The sequence below is a fragment of the Canis lupus genome, chromosome 15 (assembly GCF_003254725.2).
Source record: "Canis lupus dingo isolate Sandy chromosome 15, ASM325472v2, whole genome shotgun sequence".
In the NCBI taxonomy this organism is placed as follows: domain Eukaryota; kingdom Metazoa; phylum Chordata; class Mammalia; order Carnivora; family Canidae; genus Canis; species Canis lupus.
The window spans coordinates 8,875,230-8,895,116 of record NC_064257.1 but is presented as its reverse complement, the minus strand read 5'-3'; the positions used below and the strand labels follow the sequence as shown (position 1 = coordinate 8,895,116).

At 36.4% G+C, this 19,887-nt stretch overlaps 1 protein-coding gene across 20 annotated transcripts in view; it reads right to left on the bottom strand.

The window, feature by feature from the left end:
* Positions 1-19,887, bottom strand: part of TUT4 (terminal uridylyl transferase 4) — a 127,865-nt gene that overhangs the window by 82,100 nt on the left and 25,878 nt on the right. For all 20 annotated transcript variants that reach the window (XR_003125263.3, XR_003125264.3, XR_007402356.1 and 17 more), the window contains exons 2-4: positions 15,303-16,124; positions 7,065-7,228; positions 887-1,003 (exon numbers count right to left, since the gene is read on the bottom strand). Coding sequence is in view for 14 of the 20 variants with exons in the window: in XM_025420039.3 (XP_025275824.1) it covers positions 887-1,003; positions 7,065-7,228; positions 15,303-16,032 (1,011 nt within the window). In the remaining 6 variants the exon portion in view is untranslated. The remainder of the gene's footprint in view (positions 1-886; positions 1,004-7,064; positions 7,229-15,302; positions 16,125-19,887) is intronic.

The following is a 19,887-nucleotide window of genomic DNA, read 5'->3' as shown; positions in this document are numbered from 1 at the left end:
ACCAACTGAGCCACCCAGGTGCCCTCATTTTGCGTTTTAAATTACCCCTTTCAGCCTTTCGAACTACCCATTCAAATGTCACTTTCTCAGAGAAACTATCCCTGTTGCAGACTAAGTAAAATATCCTTGTACATTTCCTTAGCACCACATTTCTCCCTTTAATAAAACTCATTATACTTAAATTCTTTTTCAGTGCATACCTTCACCAATACTTTAGAAACTCTGAGGGTAGGAACCACAACCATCTTATTCAACACTGCCTAGACCTAGCACATAAAAACTCAATAAATATCAACTGGACTGATTGCATTTGGCAGGGTTTTTTTTTTTAAGATTTTATTTAATATTTGAGAGAGAGAGCGAGAGAGCGAGCATGTGAGCATGAATAGGGGAGCTGGGGCAGAGGGAAAAGTAGACTCCTCATTGAGGAGAGAGCCCAACACAGGGCTCAATCCCAGGACCCCAAGATCATGACCCGATCCAAAAGCAGACATTTAACCAACTGAGCCACCTAGGGTAGGGGCCTGACAATTTTTTTTTTCTTTTTTAATTAAGATTTTATTTTTAAGTTACTTCTATACCAACATGGGACTCGAACTTACAACCAAGAGATCAAGAATCACATGTTCTACCAACTGAGCTGGCCAGGTGCCCCTATCTGCCAATTTTAAATTTAAGAATCAACACACTTTAGTATGAACAGACTGGTCTCTGAAAAGGTTCCCCTCCTGACTACCTAAGATAAGAAGGGCAATCACAGCTTTTAATGCTATCACTTCAGTTACTAATGTAAGATGGGACAAATACCCCATTTTTAGTTTTACAAATAAATGATATAGTTTTATCATTCAAAAAATGAATAAAATATTTTGTAAAAAAAACTCACCAAAATATTTTTCTTATGTCGTTTCTCCTTTATATGTTTATGAGCTCCCTGGATGTTTTCAATGTGAATTAAGCAAAGTTTGCATAGATACCGGCAATTGGTATATTCTGGTGAACGCTGAAACATTAAAAAATGTATTTTTTCAGAAAACAGAGAAGTAAATATTTGACCATATATATGAATTTTATAATTACACAAATATAAGAAAAATAAGCATTAAAGGAATAAATTTTTAATAAATAAACCAGCACTTATATACTCAAAAGATACTTGTCCTTTTCAAAATAGTCATCATAGGAGATCATATTCTCATTTCAAACAACATCATGATAATGCTAAATGTTTGATACTTTACTAATATAGTCTTTAGAATCTAATGTAGGATAAGAAAGTCAGTCTTATTAGTCTTATTCCAATGCTCTCCCAAAAACTAGTTTCAAACTTTGTCTTTTTAATTACTATAAATAATAAAATCCACCCTCAAATAGATTTCTAAAGAATGAATTGCAAACGTGGAAGAAAATTCCAAAAGCTGAGTTCTGAAACACTCCAATTGCAATCTCATGGGAATAAATGGGTAATCTCTTGAGGTAACTATTCTAAAGGGAATAACTCAGACACATAAAATTATCATAGTACTTTAGTCATACTTTATAAATCTATTCTTGAAATAATAATTAAAAAAAACTTCATAATTCCGAAGTGCCTATTATGTGCTAGGCACTATGGTAGCTGCTTCACATATAGTTTGTCATTTTAATACCTTTAATAATCCAATTAGCTTGATATAATCTTCATTCTCTAGATGTGAAAAGAAAAGTTCATACAGCCTGTAACTTTCACAAGGATATGGTATGTAAGTAGGAGATGCTGAATTTAAATTCATGTATATCTGAATCCAAAGCCAACTCTACCGATATGGTTAGAAAATGAAAAATTACAAAAACACAATAAATATACACTGAATTTTATTTTTTTTTTATTTTTTTTTTATACACTGAATTTTAAAACATTATTTCTAGTGCCTTATACTGCAATTTCTGAAATTACAGCAATGCTTAAATTTTTATCTCAGAGTGACCTTCAGTACGCTGCAACTCCTGACAAAAGGATTCTCTAACTTCATAATATCATTTTCTTTAAATGGAAACCTGCCCCAAATTTAGCAAAAGTCCTACCATAGACTAAAAATAATTATAGCCATCATTTATAAAGTATGTATTAATCTTAAAACCTTGTAATAATTTCCCCAATCTACTGGCAAAGCAATTAAATCTCAAAAATTAAATAATTTGTCTAAGACAACAAGCAAAAAGGAAAACAGTTCAATCCAGTCATTTCAATTTGTAGTGTAAAAATTCTTTCACTATTTGCAATGACATGGATGGAGCTAGAGTATTATGCTAAGCGAAAGAAGGTCAGTCAGAGAAAGACCAATATCATACGGTTTCAGTCCTGTGTGGAACTTAAGAAACAAATAAATGAGCAAAGCGGGGGAAGAAAGAAAGAGTAGTAAACCAAAAAACCAAGTTTGTCAAGAGAACACAAGGTAAGTGGGGGGATGGGTAACCATCAGGGATGGGTTAAATAGGTGATGGAGATCAAGGAAGGCACTTGTGATGAGTACCTGGTAGTGTACAGAAGTCCTGAATCACTGTATTGTACGTGTGAAACTAATATTACACTGTATATTAACTAACTGGAATTTAAATAAAAACTTAAAAAAAAAAAAACTAAAAAATTTTCAAATCTGTCCTTATTAAAGAATGAATTAAGCCCTTGCAGAAACTCCTATCTCTTAATTTCTAGCCACAACTAGTACTTAATTCCCTAAATATTTTCTGAGCTCATACTGTATGTCAAACATTTGTCTAGGAACTAAGGAACATATAGCATAAACAAAACAAATCAAAATCCGTATTCATAATTTACAATCTACTATACAGAGACATGTAATAAACAAACAAATGCACAAATAAATAGGAATATGGTGCAGGGGTGTCAACTACTTTTTAAAAAAGGATCATCAGAGATGCCTGTGTGGCTCAGTGGTTGAGCATCTGCCTTTGGCTCAGATCATGATCCTGGGGTCCTGGGATCGAGCCCCACATCAGGCTCCACACGGGGAGCCTGCTTTTCTGCCTATGTCTCTGCCTGCCTCTCTGTGTCTCTCATGAATAAATATATCTTAAAAAAAAAAAAAAGAAGATTAAAAAGGATCACTTAAGGATCACTGATAAATTAAATTCCAAGTAGAAGCAAATGTTAATGCTAAGACCCTTGTCACTTTCACCACTCTTTTTGAACCAAGCCAACATAATTTCTTTTCAAGATCAATGTAGTACACCATAATGGCAATAAGCTCTTCCTGCTTCTATTCTTAAAGGAATCAGGAAGGTAAGTAATCCCTTTAAAATATGGATTAAATCTTAATTCTCTACCCAAAACCTTCACTGTCTTCCTCTCATACTTGGAATAAAAACCAGAGTCCTCTTAAGGGGCCCTGTGACATGGCCCTCATTACCACTCAGAGCTAGTCATATACTAGGTTTTTTGCAGTTTCTCAAGACATATTAGCATATTCCTACCTTAGAGTCTTAGCATTAACATTTATTTCTACTTGGAATGTCTCTTCCCAATTCCCACATAGGTCAATCCTTCATGTTCTTTAAATTTATTTATTTATGAAAACATAAATACAGAACACTGAAAGTCATAAATATTGATGAGATTATAAAGGGAGTCAGGAAATCACTCATATAAGTTTTTTAATTGTAAAATATTGGCAGATAAGGACTTGTCCAGATTCTTTTGGTAAGAAGTGTATTTTAACATGAATGGGGAGTCAGAAGGCTTGAAATGACATCTCAATTGACTTTGGATAAATCTCTAACACCAAAAACTGCTTCTATATAACCTTAAAATGAGTAATAAAAATTGCTCTATGTGGTAAAATAACTCAATTCTACAAGTAGCTGATCTTTAGTGCTTAAACACACTATACAAAGAACTTTTACTTGTATTTTTTATTTTTTTCAAGATTTACTTATTATTCATGAGAGACAGAGAGAGGGGGGCGGGGCACAGACACAGGCAGAAGGAGAAGCAGGCTCCATATAGGAAGCCTGACGTGAAACTCAATCCTGGTCTCTGGGAACATGCCTTGAGCCAAAGGCAGATGCTCAACCGCTGAGCCACCCAGGCATCCCAACTTTTACTTGTATTAACGTATTTAATCCTCATAACAGTCAATGAGCTAGGTGTTAAATTTTTAGCAACATTTTATTTTCTATTTTTTTTTAAGATTTTTTATTTATTTACTCATGAGAGACAGAGAGAGAGAGAGAGAGAGGCAGAGACACCGGAGGAGGGAGAAGCAGGCTCCATGCAGGGATCCCGATGTGGGATTCGATCCCGGGTCTCCAGGATCACACCCTGGGCCGAAGGCAGGCACTAAACCGCTGAGCCACCCGGGCTGCCCTTTTAGCAACATTTTAATGATGAGGTTACTGAAGTTTAATTAAAGAGATTAAAGAACTTATCTGCTATCCAACCACTTAAGTGGCAGAGGTAGACCCAGTTGACTCCAAAACCTATAAACTTAACCACTAAGCAAACCACCTCTAATTATTAACCAACTACTACATCCAAGGTACTATATTAAGCACAATAGCAAAGAACAAAAATGTTCTCACAACATCATGAAGCTTCTATTTTCACAGAAGAGACCCATGAAAAATGCATAAACAAATGCTTTAAAATTCCTTCATCATGGTTATATTTTATTTTACCCTTAAACACACACACTAATAACTTTTTTAAAGTTTCTGCAGACCAGCTAGAATAAAGATCGCTGGGCATGGAAATTCTAAGTATTTCCTAATCAATATTTATCACTAACTATAGGGAAATTTATCCTTCTGATCTAATAGCTTAGATTCTTAGATTCTTTGGTATAGTTTAAAAACCTGTATCTTTATTTATCAATCAGATAATCTATGGATACCTACCTATGAACAAAAGGACCTGATAAAATCAAAAGCAAATAGTTAAGAATATTCTTAATGAGTATCTAAAGTTGGTAGAGAAAAAATGTTAATTAAGAGTACACTAAACTGGGATGCCTGGGTGGCTCAGTGGTTGAGCATCTGCCTTTGGCTCAGGGCGTGATCCCAGTGTCCTGGGATCAAGTCCTGCATTGGGCTCCTTGCAGGGAGCCTGCTTCTCCCTCTACCTGTGTCCCTGCCTCTCTCTGTGTGTCTCTCATGAATAAACAAACAAAATCTTAAAAAAAAAAAAAAAAAGAGTACACTAAACTGAAAATAAAGAGGTTTTAGAGGACTGAGAAACAAAGTGCCAGAAACAAGAGATTATAGACATCTACGCTAGGATTGGCACACTCATTTTATATCATTGCTGCTTAAATTCAAATAAAAAAGTATTTTCCATGCTCCCAAACTTTTCTTTTACACCAAGCCATTCTTTCCTACCACCATCAAATATCCATTCCACTCCAATATCTTTCATCTCTGAAGAACTGATCTTTTGTGCTTTGTATTCTAACCCATCCAGTCCCCTACTTATTCTTAAAATATTTTTCACATTTCCCTTATACATGCTGTATAATTCACCTGCACCAGCCTTCCCCAATTCACCTAGTAAACTCCTACGCCTTCAGATTCAGTTCCAATGTCACCTCCTTATAAAGCATTCTCCAAACTGATGCCTCTATATCCCAACTCGTTGATCACTCTTTTGTCTAAGATTTCAGGCAATACTTTCTTATTACTATTATTTGCTTACATGTTTTTCTCTAATTAGCAAACTCCTAGAAAAGCAGTATCATGTTTTTAGAAATGCCACACATTCCCAATTCAACTTATCATTAGATCATGGCACATGAATAGCACTCAATATTTATCTTAACAATACACAGATCCAGAATAGCTACTAATTCCAGACTCAGGAAAGAGAAGGTGAGGAATGAGAGAACTAATAAGTAAAATAGTAAACTGCAAAAAAGACTTTCTTCTAACTCGGACCTTTGGAGACTAGCTATACAACCTAAATTCTCTTCCTTATTATGGGCCTCTACCTTTTGATATTCCTTTCTATTTTCACAAGATGACTATTCTGTCAAAAGTTCTATTAATAACTCAGGATTGCCTTCTTCAACCTAGATACCATCTCATTTTCCTAAACTCTATAAAATTATATCATTTCTTTCATTTCTTATTTGTCAAGAATGATGACCTATTTCCTTATATACATACTCACAAATATCCCAAATTTTTTATGAACAGATTGATTTATGATTATTTCCTTTAATACCTAGCAGTGTTTTTATTAAGGCAACGAATATGTACTTCTAAGCTAAGAAATTAATTAGGACTCAGGAACAAGATACTAATGGCTAGAACAATTCTGAATACATAAGAGATATTCAGTAAATGGGAGACAAAAGAGGAAAGTAGTGGAGAAAAAACAAGGAGAAAAGTGAGTGCAGTATATCATATAATATTTGCTAATTTATTTGTCACTCCAAATGGACTGTTCACTTCTGATTCACCAACTGCCATTTTCATCAATATATCCCAGTGTAGTACTTAGAACATAACAAGCACTCATTTATGTTTTGATAAGTGAATAAATCAGAGGTCAGCAAATTTCTTCTATCAAGGGACAGAGTAATATTTTGATAAATCTCTTATACTTTGGTAAACAGCAAATATTTTATGCTTTGCAAGCTATATGCTCTCTGGAGCAAATAACTACTCACTCAATTCAACTCTGCCATGGTAGCATGAAAGCAGTCATAGACAGCAGGTAAACAAATGGGCATGGCTATGTATCAATACAATTTTGCTTACAAAAACCAAGCACTACACTTATTTTACACAATTTTAAAAACACAAAGCACATAAACAAAAAGGCAAAAATAAGAGGGTAGGCCATAGTTTGTTGATCCCTGGAATGAATCAATGAGATCAGACTCACAGACATAAGGATTAGCTAAACAAAGGGAGAGAAGAAAGGAAGAGAGAAGGAAGGAAAGAGGGAAGCAAGGAAAAACAAATGCTATCTCTGCCTTAGTAATTAAAGAAAAAGAGCTGTACTTGGCAAAGAAAAGTTATGAAACATGCATATTCATCCAAGTAACTAAAATGACATAATATACTTTTTCAAGTCGAAAGATGTGATCTCTTTCTAAGCGTTCTTCTGCTTGTTTCAAGCCTAGCCTCTGCTCAGGTGTCAATGCAGATTCATCTATCACAGTAGCATTTTCTAAATAGTCCATCTCTGAAGAGTTTTCTTTATTAGAGTCATCATTCTTCATTTTACCTAGAAAAGGAAGCAATCAGTTACCATCAGAAGTGATAAATTTAAAAAATTTTAATGGAAAATAATTTATACATATACAGGAAAAATATTCTTGCCTTACACTTTCCTTAGCTGTACAAGTTGGAATACTTAGGTAAAATACAAGTATGAGATATACATGGTATCAAAACTCACAAAGAAAAATCTATTTCGATGGGCCAAATGCCTATCTTCCTTGTTCTTCCAATCTATCGAGACAAATAGGACTAAGGCTGATTACACAAGGCTAACATAACAACCATGTTGTAAAATCTCTGAATTCTGAAGTGTGATAAAAAGTTATTTTAAGTCTCAAAGGCTGGTCACTAAAATCACTTTAATGACTTCATCACTATATACACTAGCAGCTAAAAGAACATATATCTTTAGACCACAAACCCACATCAAGCACCTCTCTGTTTTCAAAGAACTCAGAATACCTCTACCACATCAGTATTTTTTCTTTGCTTCTCTGCCTAACTAGATTGCAATCTCTTCAAGGCATAGACTGTGTGCTACCATCTTTTCATTTCCAGCACCTAGCATTATGGGACTGGCATACGGTAGGCTCCACTATCAATGTAATTTTTTTAAATGCAAACTGAATTATGTTATTCTCTTGCTTAACATACTTAAAAAGCTTTCAAAGAGTTCAGGATAAAGTTTAAACTCTAGCATATTATATGCCATCCTTTCCTTCATGAAGGCAGTAAACAGAATAACTACAACATCCTACCATAACACTTTTAACTTCATTCATACCAAATGTGCTGGAATGGATCACTGCTACTTTCAAGTTTCAATGCCTTTTATATATGCTGTTCCTTCCATTATTAAGACTATCCTCACTTCAACTAGTAATGTTTACCTGTCCTGCAAAATTCAGTTTAGGCTAAAACCATTTCAAAGACAGTCTGATATTTTTTATACAGCTGACACATGAGTAATATTAAGGCTTAGGATGTCAAAATCTGCATATAACTTTTTACTGCCCAAAATCTTAACTATTAATAGCCTACTGTTGACAAATAGCCTTAATAGTAACATAAACAAGTCGACACATATTTTGTACATTATATATATAATTATATATGTATTATGTGTATAATTATATAATTATATATATATATTATATTCTTACAATAAAGTAAGCTAGAAAAAAGAAATTCTTATCAAGAAAATTATTAAGGAAAAAAAAAAAGAAAACTATTAAGGGGCTGTCTGGGTGGCTCAGTCAGTTAAGTGCCCAACTCTTGATCTCAGTTCAGATCATAATCTCAGGAGATCAGGTCTTGCATCGGGCTCTGTGCGGAGTATGGAGCCTGCTTAAGGGTCTGTCTTGTTTTCTCTCTCTGTTCCTTCCCCCCACAAAAAAAGAAAATCATAAGAGAAAATACATTTACAGTAACATAATGTATTTATTTTAAAAAGAAAACCAGGGGTTTCTGGCTGGCTCAGTCAGTAGACCATGTGACTCTTGATCTCAGGGTTTTAAGTTCAAGCCCCACTTTGGGTATAGAGATTACTTAAAAGAATAATAATTTAAAAAATTTTTATTTTCTTACCTATTGCCCTTTTTAAAATTTTTTAAAACTTAAAAAAATTCACACACAGGGCAGCCCTGGTGGCTCAGGGGCTTAGTGCCGCCTTCAGCCCAGGGTATGATCCTGGAGACTGGGGATCGAGTCCCAGGTCAGGCTCCCTGGATGGAGCCTGCTTCTCCGCCTCCCTGTGTCTCTGCCCTCTCTCTCTGTGTGTCTCTCATGAATAAATAAATAAAATCTTAAAAAAAAAAATCCACATAAGTGAACCTGTGCAGTTCAAAAACTGTTGTTCAACTATACAACTGCAGTCTCATAGCACTTGCTATTATCTCACATTTGCGTATTACTATAATTTGTATTCATATATCTATCTTCTACCTTAGATGATGGATTCCTTGATGGTAATGACTAGGTTTTATTTAACTTTTCATTTTCAGATTTTAATACCTAGGCCAGAGATGATACAATCGAAGTGTTGAACAAATAAATTAATGTGGATGTATCTAAAAACACTGTTTAAGTAAATGCTCATAGACAACCAAAAGATCTCTCCACTCTACCTTCAAAAGCCAACTAACTACATGCAATGTACAAGAACCATGACAGTCTATTCTACCTTTTGATAGCACTAATTTTTCACGCAAAGAAGAAATGGTATGCCTCTGGAAATGATGTGTTTTCTACCACAAGGGCACTGAAGTCTCTGGAATCATATGGCAAACTCTTAGGTAAAGATGTTATAAGAAGGATTCAAAGATCAGAATTACTGTCAGGTAAACACTGATGCACAATGAGCAATTTGCAATGATGTCCTAGTATTTGGAAAAATAATTTAGTTTCTTAGTAGCCATTTTATGATGGAAATATTAAAAAAAGGTAAAATCCTCGTTTTATTTCTACATTTCATGAAAAAGGATAGTAGCAAGAAAACAATATACTAAAAAAAAAATATTCTAACCCTCTTTTCCTTTTTTTTTTTTTTTTTAAGATTTTTATTTATTTATTCATAGAGACAGAGAGAGAGAGGCAGAGACACAGGCAGAGGGAGAAGCAGGCTCCATACAGGGAGCCTGACGTGGGACACGATCCAGGGTCTCCAGGATCACACCCCGGGCTGCAGGCGGCGCTAAACCGCTGCGCCACCTCAGCTGCCCCCTCTTCTCTTTTTTATATGTACAATTCACCCAGCATAACAAGGCAACTAACATCAATTCCTGTAAAACTGTCATTTCTGCCAATATAATTATAGAAAGCTATATATCTTTCTTTAAAAGACAGAAAAACAAAATTATTTAATTTTCTGAAATCAATATCAATATAAAATAACATTAGGAAGAATTTCCCAACTTTTTTTTCCATAGAACTTTAGTCCCATGAGATACTAATACTCTCACAAGAGTTGAAAATAGGTATTCAAAAACCCATACATAAATGTTCATAGCAACACTATTTACAACAGTCAAAGGTGGAAAAAACCCAAACCAAACATCCAATCACTGATAAATAAACAGAATGTGGCATATCCATATAGCAGAACGTAATTCAACTGTCTTAGCCCAGGTAGCCATAATAAAATACCAGAGACTAGGTGGCTTAAGCAACAGGAATTTATTTTCTCACAGTTCTAGAGGCAGGAAAAGTCCAAAATCAGGGTGCCAGCAGGGTTGGTTCTGATTAGAGCTCTCTGTGAATTGTAGACAGTTGCTTTCTTGCTGTGTCCTCATGAGGCCATTCCTTAGTGCATACAGAGAGACAGAGCTCTCCCTCTTTTTTTCAATCCTATTGGATTAGGACCCCACCCTTATGACCTCATTTAATCTTAATTATCTCCTAAAACCTCTTATCTCCAAATAAAATCACACTAGGAGTTAAGGCTTCAGCATATGTACTTTTTAAGGGGACCAATTCAGTCTACACTATTAGCCTTAAAAAGAAGTACTGATGTGTATATATACTATAACACAAATGAACCTTGAAAACATGATGCTTAATAAGGAAGCCAGACATGAAAAAAAATCATATATTACATAATTCTATTTCTAGGAGATACCAAGAATAGGTAAATATATAAAACCAGAAAGTGTAATTAGTGGTTGTCAGAGGATGATGGAGGGAGGGAAAATGGGAGTGAATTTTTTTTTTCAAAACCTGAGCTGAGACCAAAAGTTCGATGCCAGGGACTCCTAGTAGGTCAGTGGTTGAGAGTCAGCCTTTGGCTCAGGGCGTGACCCCAGGGTCCTGGGATCGAGTCCTGCATCGGGATCCCCACAGGTAGCCTGCTTCTCCCTCTGCCTATGTCTTTGCTTTTCTCTGTGTCTCTCATGAATAAATAGATAAAATCTTTTCAAAAAAAAGTTGGACATTTAACCAACTGAACCACTCAGGTGCCCCAAGGGGACTGAATCTTAATGGGTAACAGATTTCCTTTTGGGGTGATGAAAAAATTCTGCAATGAGATAGTGGTGATAGTTGTAAAACACTATAAATGTACTTAATGCCACTGAATTATAAACTCTAAAATGGTTAAGATAGTAATTCCTGTATGATTCAGCAATTCCACCCCAAAACATGTTATCAAGTGAAAACATACATACACACATAAACTTAAAAAAAAAAAAACATTCATAGCAGCATTATTCATAAGAAAAGGATAGAAACGATTCAAATATCAATGGATAAAAGGATTAAAAAAATGTGATATATCCATACAATGGAATTCAGCAATAAAAAGGAGTAAGGTACATGGATGAATTTTGAAAGCACTGTGCAGGGGTGCCTACGTGGCTCAGTCAGTTAAGCATCCGACTCTTGATTTTGGTTAAGGTCATGATCTCAGGGTCATGAGATCAAGCCCTGTATCAAGCTCCACAATGGGCACAGAGCCTGCTTAAAATTTTCTCTCCTTCTCCCTCTACCCCTCTCTCTGTCGTCCTCCTTCTCTAAAAAGGGGGGGGGGGGGTGTTCGGTTGCTCAGTCGGTTGGACATCCATCTGACTCTTGGTTTGGGCTCAGGTCATGATCTCAGGGTTGAGGAATAGGGTCCCACTTTGGGCTCTGAGCTCAGCACCTAGTCAGCTTAGGATTCTCTCCCTGTCCCTCCTCCATGCCCCTTCCCCTGTTTAAAGACACACATGCTCTCTCTCTCCCTCTCTTTCTCAAATAAAAACAAAACAAAAACCAAAAAACCTATTGTGCTAAGTGAAAAAAGCCAAACACAAAAGGCCACATATTGTATGATTCCATTTACATAAAATAGGCAAATCTATAGAGACAGAAAGTAGATTAGTGACTTCTTTTTTTAGTGGGGGAAGGGGAGAAGGAGAGAGAGAATCTTTTTTTTCTCCCAGTGAAAGCATTATCAAGGATTTATTTTTTTAATTTTTTAATTTTTTTATTGGAGTTCAATTTGCCAACATATAGCATAACATCCAGTGCTCATCCTGCCAACTGCCCCCCATCAGTGCTCATCACCAAGTCACCCCAACCCCCCACTCACCTCCCTTTCCACTACCCCTTGTTCGTTTCCCAGAGTTAGGTGTCTCTCATGTTTTGTCACCCTCACTGATATTTTCACTCATTTTAGCAGGTTCCACACCTAGCGTTTAGCCCAATGCAGGGCTGATCTCACAACCCTGAGATCACAATCTAACCAAAACTCAAGTGTCAGAGCCTCAATCAACTGAGCCCCTGAGTAGTGACTCTAATGGGTATAGTTACTTTTGCAGAAATGAAAATTTTCAGGTAGTAGACAGTGACAATATCTACACAACTTTATGAATATGGTACTAAAAACCACCAAATTATGTTTCTACTCTTTTTTTCTTTGAGAGTACATGCAGGCAAATAGGGAAGGGGAGGGGGCGGGGGTGGGGGAAGGGGGGGGGGATGTGCAGGAGAGGAAGAGAATCCTAAGCAGACTCCATGCTGAGCAAGGAGCCCAAAGCAGAGTTCGATCTCAAGACCCTGACATGATGATCTGAGCCGAAATCAAGAGTCACTTATCCAACTAAGCCACCCAGGCAGGTACCCTAAACTGTATGCTGTTAAATGAGAAATTTTGGCATGTGAATTATATCTCAATAAAGCTATTATATAAAAAGATAGGGGCACCTAGATGGCTCAGTCACTTGAATGTCCAACTCCTGATCCCAGTTCAGGTCTTGATCTCAGGATCCTGAGTTTAAGCCCTGCATTGGGCTCCACACTGGGTGTGGAATATACTTAAAAAATTAATAACAGCAGTGCCCCAGGTGGTGCAGTCAGTTGGAGACCAACTCTTGGTTTGGACTCAGGTTATGATCTCGAGATTGTGAGATAAAGCCACACACTGGGTTCCCTGCTCAACACAGAACCTGCTTGAGATTCTCTCTCCACCTCCCCCTCATGTGTGTGCACACACATGTGCTAAATCTTTAAAAATTAATAACAAAAATTTTTTTAAAGTAAGAACAATTTTAAATATGACAGTGATAAAGACAATGGAGAAAAATTAAACCGGCAAAAAGAATTATAAATTTTAGATAAAGGATCCAGCAAAACCCTCACTGAGAAGGTGAAGAAGGGTAAGAGAGCAAGCCATATGGACATCTTGGGGATGAATGTTCCAGGCAGAGGAAAAAGTAAAAGTGAAAGCCATCCTTCGTATTTGAGGAAATGCAAAGAAATCACGTACTTGGGACAGAGAGGGAGAAAGTAAGAAGTAGATGAATGAAAGCAGGCAAGTGGGACAGTGGCATAGATCACATAGGGCCTTATTGTTTACTGCAAGGACATTAATTGGTATCTTTTTTTTTATTATTATTTATGATAGTCACAGAGAGAGACAGGCAGAGACATAGGCAGAGGGAGAAGCAGGCTCCATGCACCGGGAGCCCGATGTGGGACTCGATCCCGGGTCTCCAGGATCGTGCCCTGGGTCAAAGGGAGGCGCTAAACTAATTGGTATCTTAATGCATGGGAAACTACAGAAACATTTTGAAAAGTAGTAACATGATTTGAATAATTTTAACAGGACACTGGCTGTTATGTTGAAAACGCAATTAAGGGGCACCCGGGTGGCTCAGTGGTTGAGGGCCTGCCTTTAGCTCAGGTCATGATCCCCAGGGTCCTGGGATCAAGTCCTGCACATCAGGTTCCACAACGGAAGCCTGCTTCTCCCTCTGCCTGTGTCTCTACATCTCTCTCTCTCTCTCTGTGTGTCTCTCATGAATAAATAAATAAAATCTTGGGGAAAAAAAAAAAGTACTCAAAAGACATAGACCTTTATAAGCAATTAAAGCTAAGATCAAAATCCCAAAAGAAAATGAACTTCATACCAAAAAGTCTCAAGTAAATTCCAAGTGTCCTAACCAATCTGTTTCCCGTCAAAGAATTTGCTGCACTACATTGGGGAATATAAAAATTAGTGAAAGGGAATAAAGGTAAAGGAGAGAAAATGAGTGAAAATATCAGTAAGGGTGACAAAACATGAGAGACACCTAACTCTGGGAAACGAACAAGGGGTACTGGAAAGGGAGGCGGGTGGGGGGTTGGGGTGACTGAGTGATGGGTACTGAGGGGGGCCTTGACGGGATGAGCACTGGGTGTTATGCTAAATGTTGGCAAATTGAACTGCAATAAAAAAAATCAAAAAAAAAAAAAGAATTTGCTGCACTACAGCTGAAACTATTAAAAGTACGTATATACATAGTTTACGTATATATTCTATATATACTTATAAACATTTATATATGTATATACGATATATGTACATATACTTATATGTGTATAAAAATATGTATATCTGATCATAGCACTAACTTGCTTAAAACTCTTCAATGGCTTCTCAAAACACTCATAATAAAGTCCAAACTGTGTATCACATCCAAAAAGATCTTCTTTTTCCAATTATTGTGTGTCTTTTTCCAATTACTGTGTGTCTTTTCCCATTTGCCACTTTCACCCCTAATTCTGTTTCAGTCATACTTAATCTCAATCATACTCTCATTCTCACATTTATGTCCTGCATTTCTCAACCCAAAGTCTAAATAATCCCTCAATCAGATCACACACTCTCTCAACTCTTTAAGTTTTTAGCAGAACTAAATTACCACTTTATTTATGTGTATCACTCCCATCTAACTAGAAGTATCCTTCAGGTCTGGTGCTTTATTTTTTTATTTTCCCTTGTAAACATATGCTTGGTATATAAAAGGAACTCAATATATGCATGTTTGTTGAATGAATAAGCCACATATTACCAGGAACACTTAAAAAGTGTGTGTGTGTGTGTGTGTGTGTGTGTGTGTACACAGGTACATACAGACTACAGGAGCCCCTAATTTCTATTTGCACAGGCTTTTAACCTACTGTAATAAATAAAAAGGTTCTTTTTTTAGCTTAAAAAACCATATTATTAAAGTCTTTTTTGCAATTAAAGTAGTAAAAATCACATTAAGGGTTATCTAAAGAACATTAATATCAGAAAATCTCTCCAAAAATGTAACCTGTGGGATAATCTAATTTGTACTTACTCAAATCATCTGCTATGTCTTCAATTCCTGAAGCACTATCATCAGAATCACCAGTATTATCCGCACATGCTTGTTGCTTCTGAGATAGTGGTGAGTTTTCTAAAGCAGATTTTCCTCCCTCTACAACATCAATATTCACTTTGTCCAGAGAAGTAAAAGAGCTTGGAATTTTTTTCCCAATTTGCTGTAATTCTGTCCGTCTGATGTTCTCCTTCGACAGTAAACTGGGCACCTTCTCTGGTTCTACTGGTGAACCAACGACCTTTTCTGATTTCATCTGAGAACTGGGTACTTTTTCTGTTTTCCTCTGTGAACTAAGTGCCTTTTCTGTTGCTGTTGCCTGTGAGCTGGGTGTCTTTTCTGTTTTCACTGGTGAATTAGGGGACTTTGGTGATTTTTCTGCTTTTGCCTGTGAAACAGGTATCTTTTCCGCTTTCACCGGTGAATTAGGTGATTTTTTTGTTTTGCAATGACTTTGATCTCGAAGGACTAATCCTAAATCTTTAGGGCTTGCTACGTTGGCAGCATTTACTTTACATGATTTAGCTTCTGTTTTTTCTATACAAATATCATTTTGCTTATTTTTTTTGCTACTATTCTTATTTGGAGAGCTGGTCCCAATTTCTTTTATGGATTTATCATTTCTAGTTTTCAAAGTTTGATTAGATATAGCCCAAGCATTCTTCTTTGGTTCATGATTTTCATTTTTTGAGGCCTTAGAGTCTTCCATTATTTGAAAACCTGCTTCTTTCCAATTGTGGCACTGTAAAATGGCAGATTTCCAGCAGATGAATTGCTTCAAGTCCAGATTAGGCAAACAAACTATTGGGTTGAAAAAAAAAAACAAAATGTGTTATTTAAAATGTAAAAGCCATTTTTAAAAAATTGGTGAGACTTTCAAAATTTGTTCTCAAAACTTAAGAAATTGTACAAACTTAAAAACTCTGATAACGGGATCCCTGGGTGGCGCAGCGGTTTGGCGCCTGCCTTTGGCCCAGGGCACGATCCTGGAGACCCGGGATCGAATCCCACGTCGGGCTCCAGGTGCATGGAGCCTGCTTCTCCCTCTGCCTGTGTCTCTGCCTCTCTCTCTCTCTGTGTGTGACTATCATAAGTAAATAAAAATTAAAAAAAAAAAAAAAAAAACTCTGATAACCATATGAGGAGTTAAAATCCACTTGGTAAATAACTCAAATGGTCATAAAGAAGGTTCTAATATGGGCAGCCTGGGTGACTCAGTGGTTTAGTGCTGCCTTCAGCCCAGGGCCTGATCCTGGAGACCTGGGATCAAGTCCCATGTTGGGCTCCCTGCATGGAGCCTGCTTCTCCCTCCGCCTGTGTCTCTGTCTCTGTCTCTGTCTCTCTCTCATGAATAAATAAATAAAATCTTAAAAAAAAAAATGTTCTAATATAATTATGGCAATATGAGAATTTTAGAAGTTAAATTTGTTTTACATTACTCAATAACAATTTCAACTAAAAGGGAAATAAAACTAGCAACTGATGTACCACAATGAATATAAAAGGAAATAGAACAAAGAAAACACAAGCAATCCAATCGAGGGGCACCTGCTTGGCTCAATCAGAGGAACATATGACTCATGAGTTCAAGCCCCACATGGGGTGTAGAGATTACTTAAATAAGATTGATATTCTCTCTTTAATTAAAAAAAAATTATGTTCTTCTTTCTAAATTATTTTATGTTTTTTAAGTTACAATTAAAATTTAAGCCAAAAAAAAAAGAAATTAACCCAAAACCATCTTATATTTTCACGATTGCTATCTTTTATGGCTAACTTTATTTTCTAATAAAAAGCTTTACCGGGATCCCTGGGTGGCGCAGCGGTTTAGCGCCTGCCTTTGGCCCAGGGCGTGATCCTGGAGACCCGGGATCGAATCCCACATCGGGCTCCCGGTGCATGGAGCCTGCTCCTGTCTCTGCGCCTCTCTCTCTCTCTCTCTCTCTCTCTGTGACTATCATAAATAAATAAAAATTAAAAAAAAAAAAAAAGCTTTACCATTTTTAGCTATAAAAAAATGTTACTGTTGCTGGTTTTTGGATATTTTAATTCATTTAATTTACACATTCTGCTTTCAATATTCTTTATAAGGTGTTTCACATAATTGTCAAAATAGTTGCTAAACATACAACTATATCTAAATTCTTGTAGAAACTGTGGCAGGATATCCTGTTACTTCAAAAAAAAAAAAAGAAAAGAAAAAAAAAGAAAGCATGGTGGGGTCCCTAGCAGGCTCAATCCTTAGAACATAGAACTCCTGATCTCAGGGTCAGAAGTTCAAGCCTCACATTGGGCAAGGAGGCCACTTTAAAAAAAAAAAAAAAAAAAAAAGTATAGTACTTATATATAGCAAAATTGCTATTTTTAAGCTATCAATAGTACAAATTTTCCCCAAAAATGTTGTAATTCCTAGAAATAAAGTCCTCTCTGAGGAGGTAAGGTTTTGAGTAAGGTTCACCACTTCCCAGTGCACTCAGCAAAACTGGTTGAGTCAAATAAAAATGTTGGACCCATGTTCTAGTTCCTGGTTACATTTTTAGAATGTAGTAAATGAGAATTAAATGAGATTCTAACCTTACATAAGGAATTATCAAGAAAATAAAAAGAATTTTTAATGAATTTCTTTAAAAAGTTGTTTGAATACAGGAAACAATAGTATTTAGAATATATCCCATTTCATTTTTATATTATAAAACATCAGTCCACTTTCTACTTCTTGCTCTAATCGGGTCTTCCTTCCTTGAATCCTAATAATGCCTACTGACTACTAGAGACTTAGGGAGTTCTCAGGCCCTGAGACCTAAACCAGCAGTTGGCACCAGTTTCTTGACTTTACCATAAGAACGAATTCAAGGACAAGTCAGAAAGAAGTAAAACAGAGGAAGCTTTACTGCAAAGTCAAGGTACACACTCAAAGGAAGGAGGAGTGAGGGCACACTCAGAAAGAGGATCTAAGGGGTGCCTGGATGGCTTAGTTGATTAAGTGTCTGCCTTTAGCTCTGACAGTGGTCCCAGGGTCCTGGGATTAAGCCCAGCATGAGGCTCCCTGCTCAGCAAGTAGCCTGCTTCTCCCTTTCCATCACTCCCCCTGCTTGTGCTCTCTTGCTCTCTGTCAAATAAATAAATAAAATCAAGAGAGAGAGAGAGAGAAAAAGAAAGAAGGAAAGAGAAGAAAAAAGAAAAGGGAGGGGAGAGAAGGGGAAAAAAGAGGACCTAAGTAGCATGGGTGGATATGGGGCTCTGATTTCTACAGGTGGTTATAATTTGGGAATGAAATATTCATGTGAGGTTCCAGAGAACAGGCATGGATTTCTACAAACTCTGCATAATATTGCACACACTCTACATTAGCTACTATGTGCAGGTACAGTCTGATTTCAAGCTAAATGGGTCTCTGTGTGCATTTAAGTTACAATTATGCAAAGCAACAGCAGCACAATGCTTGTTCATGAAAAACCAGAGCTATCAGAAGTTTGCTTATTTGCCACAAACTCTCTATCAGGTATCAGACTCTTCTAGAGTCTGAGACTTAAAAAGTTGTATGCCTACACTAGGTAAGAAAATTTACCAGAAAACAACTGTTGCACAAGAACAGAAAAACTAATCACAACAATAATTACTTCTCAAGTAACCCTTCCAAAGGACAGAGAGGGCAACTACTGTAAGGCATGATTACAGAAAGCCATTGGAAGTTTGTACTACTTAAAAAAAAAAAAAAAAATAGGGGCGCCTGGGTGGCTCAGTCAGTTAGGCATCTGCCTTGGACTCAGGTCATGACCTGAGGTCCTGAGTAAGAGCCCCCATGTTGGGCTCCCTCCTCAGCAAGGAGTCTGCTTCTCCCTCTTAGCCTTCCCCCCTGCTTATGCTCTCACTCACTCTTTCTCTCTCAAATGAACAAAAAATCTTTAAGATTCCCCCCCCCTTAAAAAATTACATAATGAACCAATTTCAGCTAATGCCTCCAACCACTGAGGCCCACCCAACTACTAAATGACCCTCAACAAAGAGACAGTGACCCTCTCTGAGTCACAGATTTGTAAACTATAAAATGAGTGGCTAAACTAGGATATCTTTAGAGTCTATTCCAACTAAATGCCACAATTCTACACAAATCCTTGAAACATAGTGATGCTAATGTTGTATTGGTTCTGATCATCTTACAAGTTATAGAAAATTACCAGGGACCACTCAAGCTCTATAAAAACATAGCATTTGTACAGTAGTTACTTATTATAGTAATAATTTCACAATATATACAAATATCAAATCATTACGATGTACACATGAATTTATATAATATTGTATGTCAATATTATCTTAATTTTACAAAAGAGAGAGAGAGAGCGTTTGTCAATAATACTCTCCTACAGGAAAAAAGCTTGCTAAGCAAAAGGAAGCCACATAAACTAGGACTCTTGAGACTGAATTACAACGCATGGTATGTGCTTAATAAATAAATCCTAAATGAATATATTATTAAACACTTTATAAAGTCACTAAATGTGACTTTATAATTATGTAATCTATCATTTGCAGTTGGTTATTTTTAACACTGAAATACTAG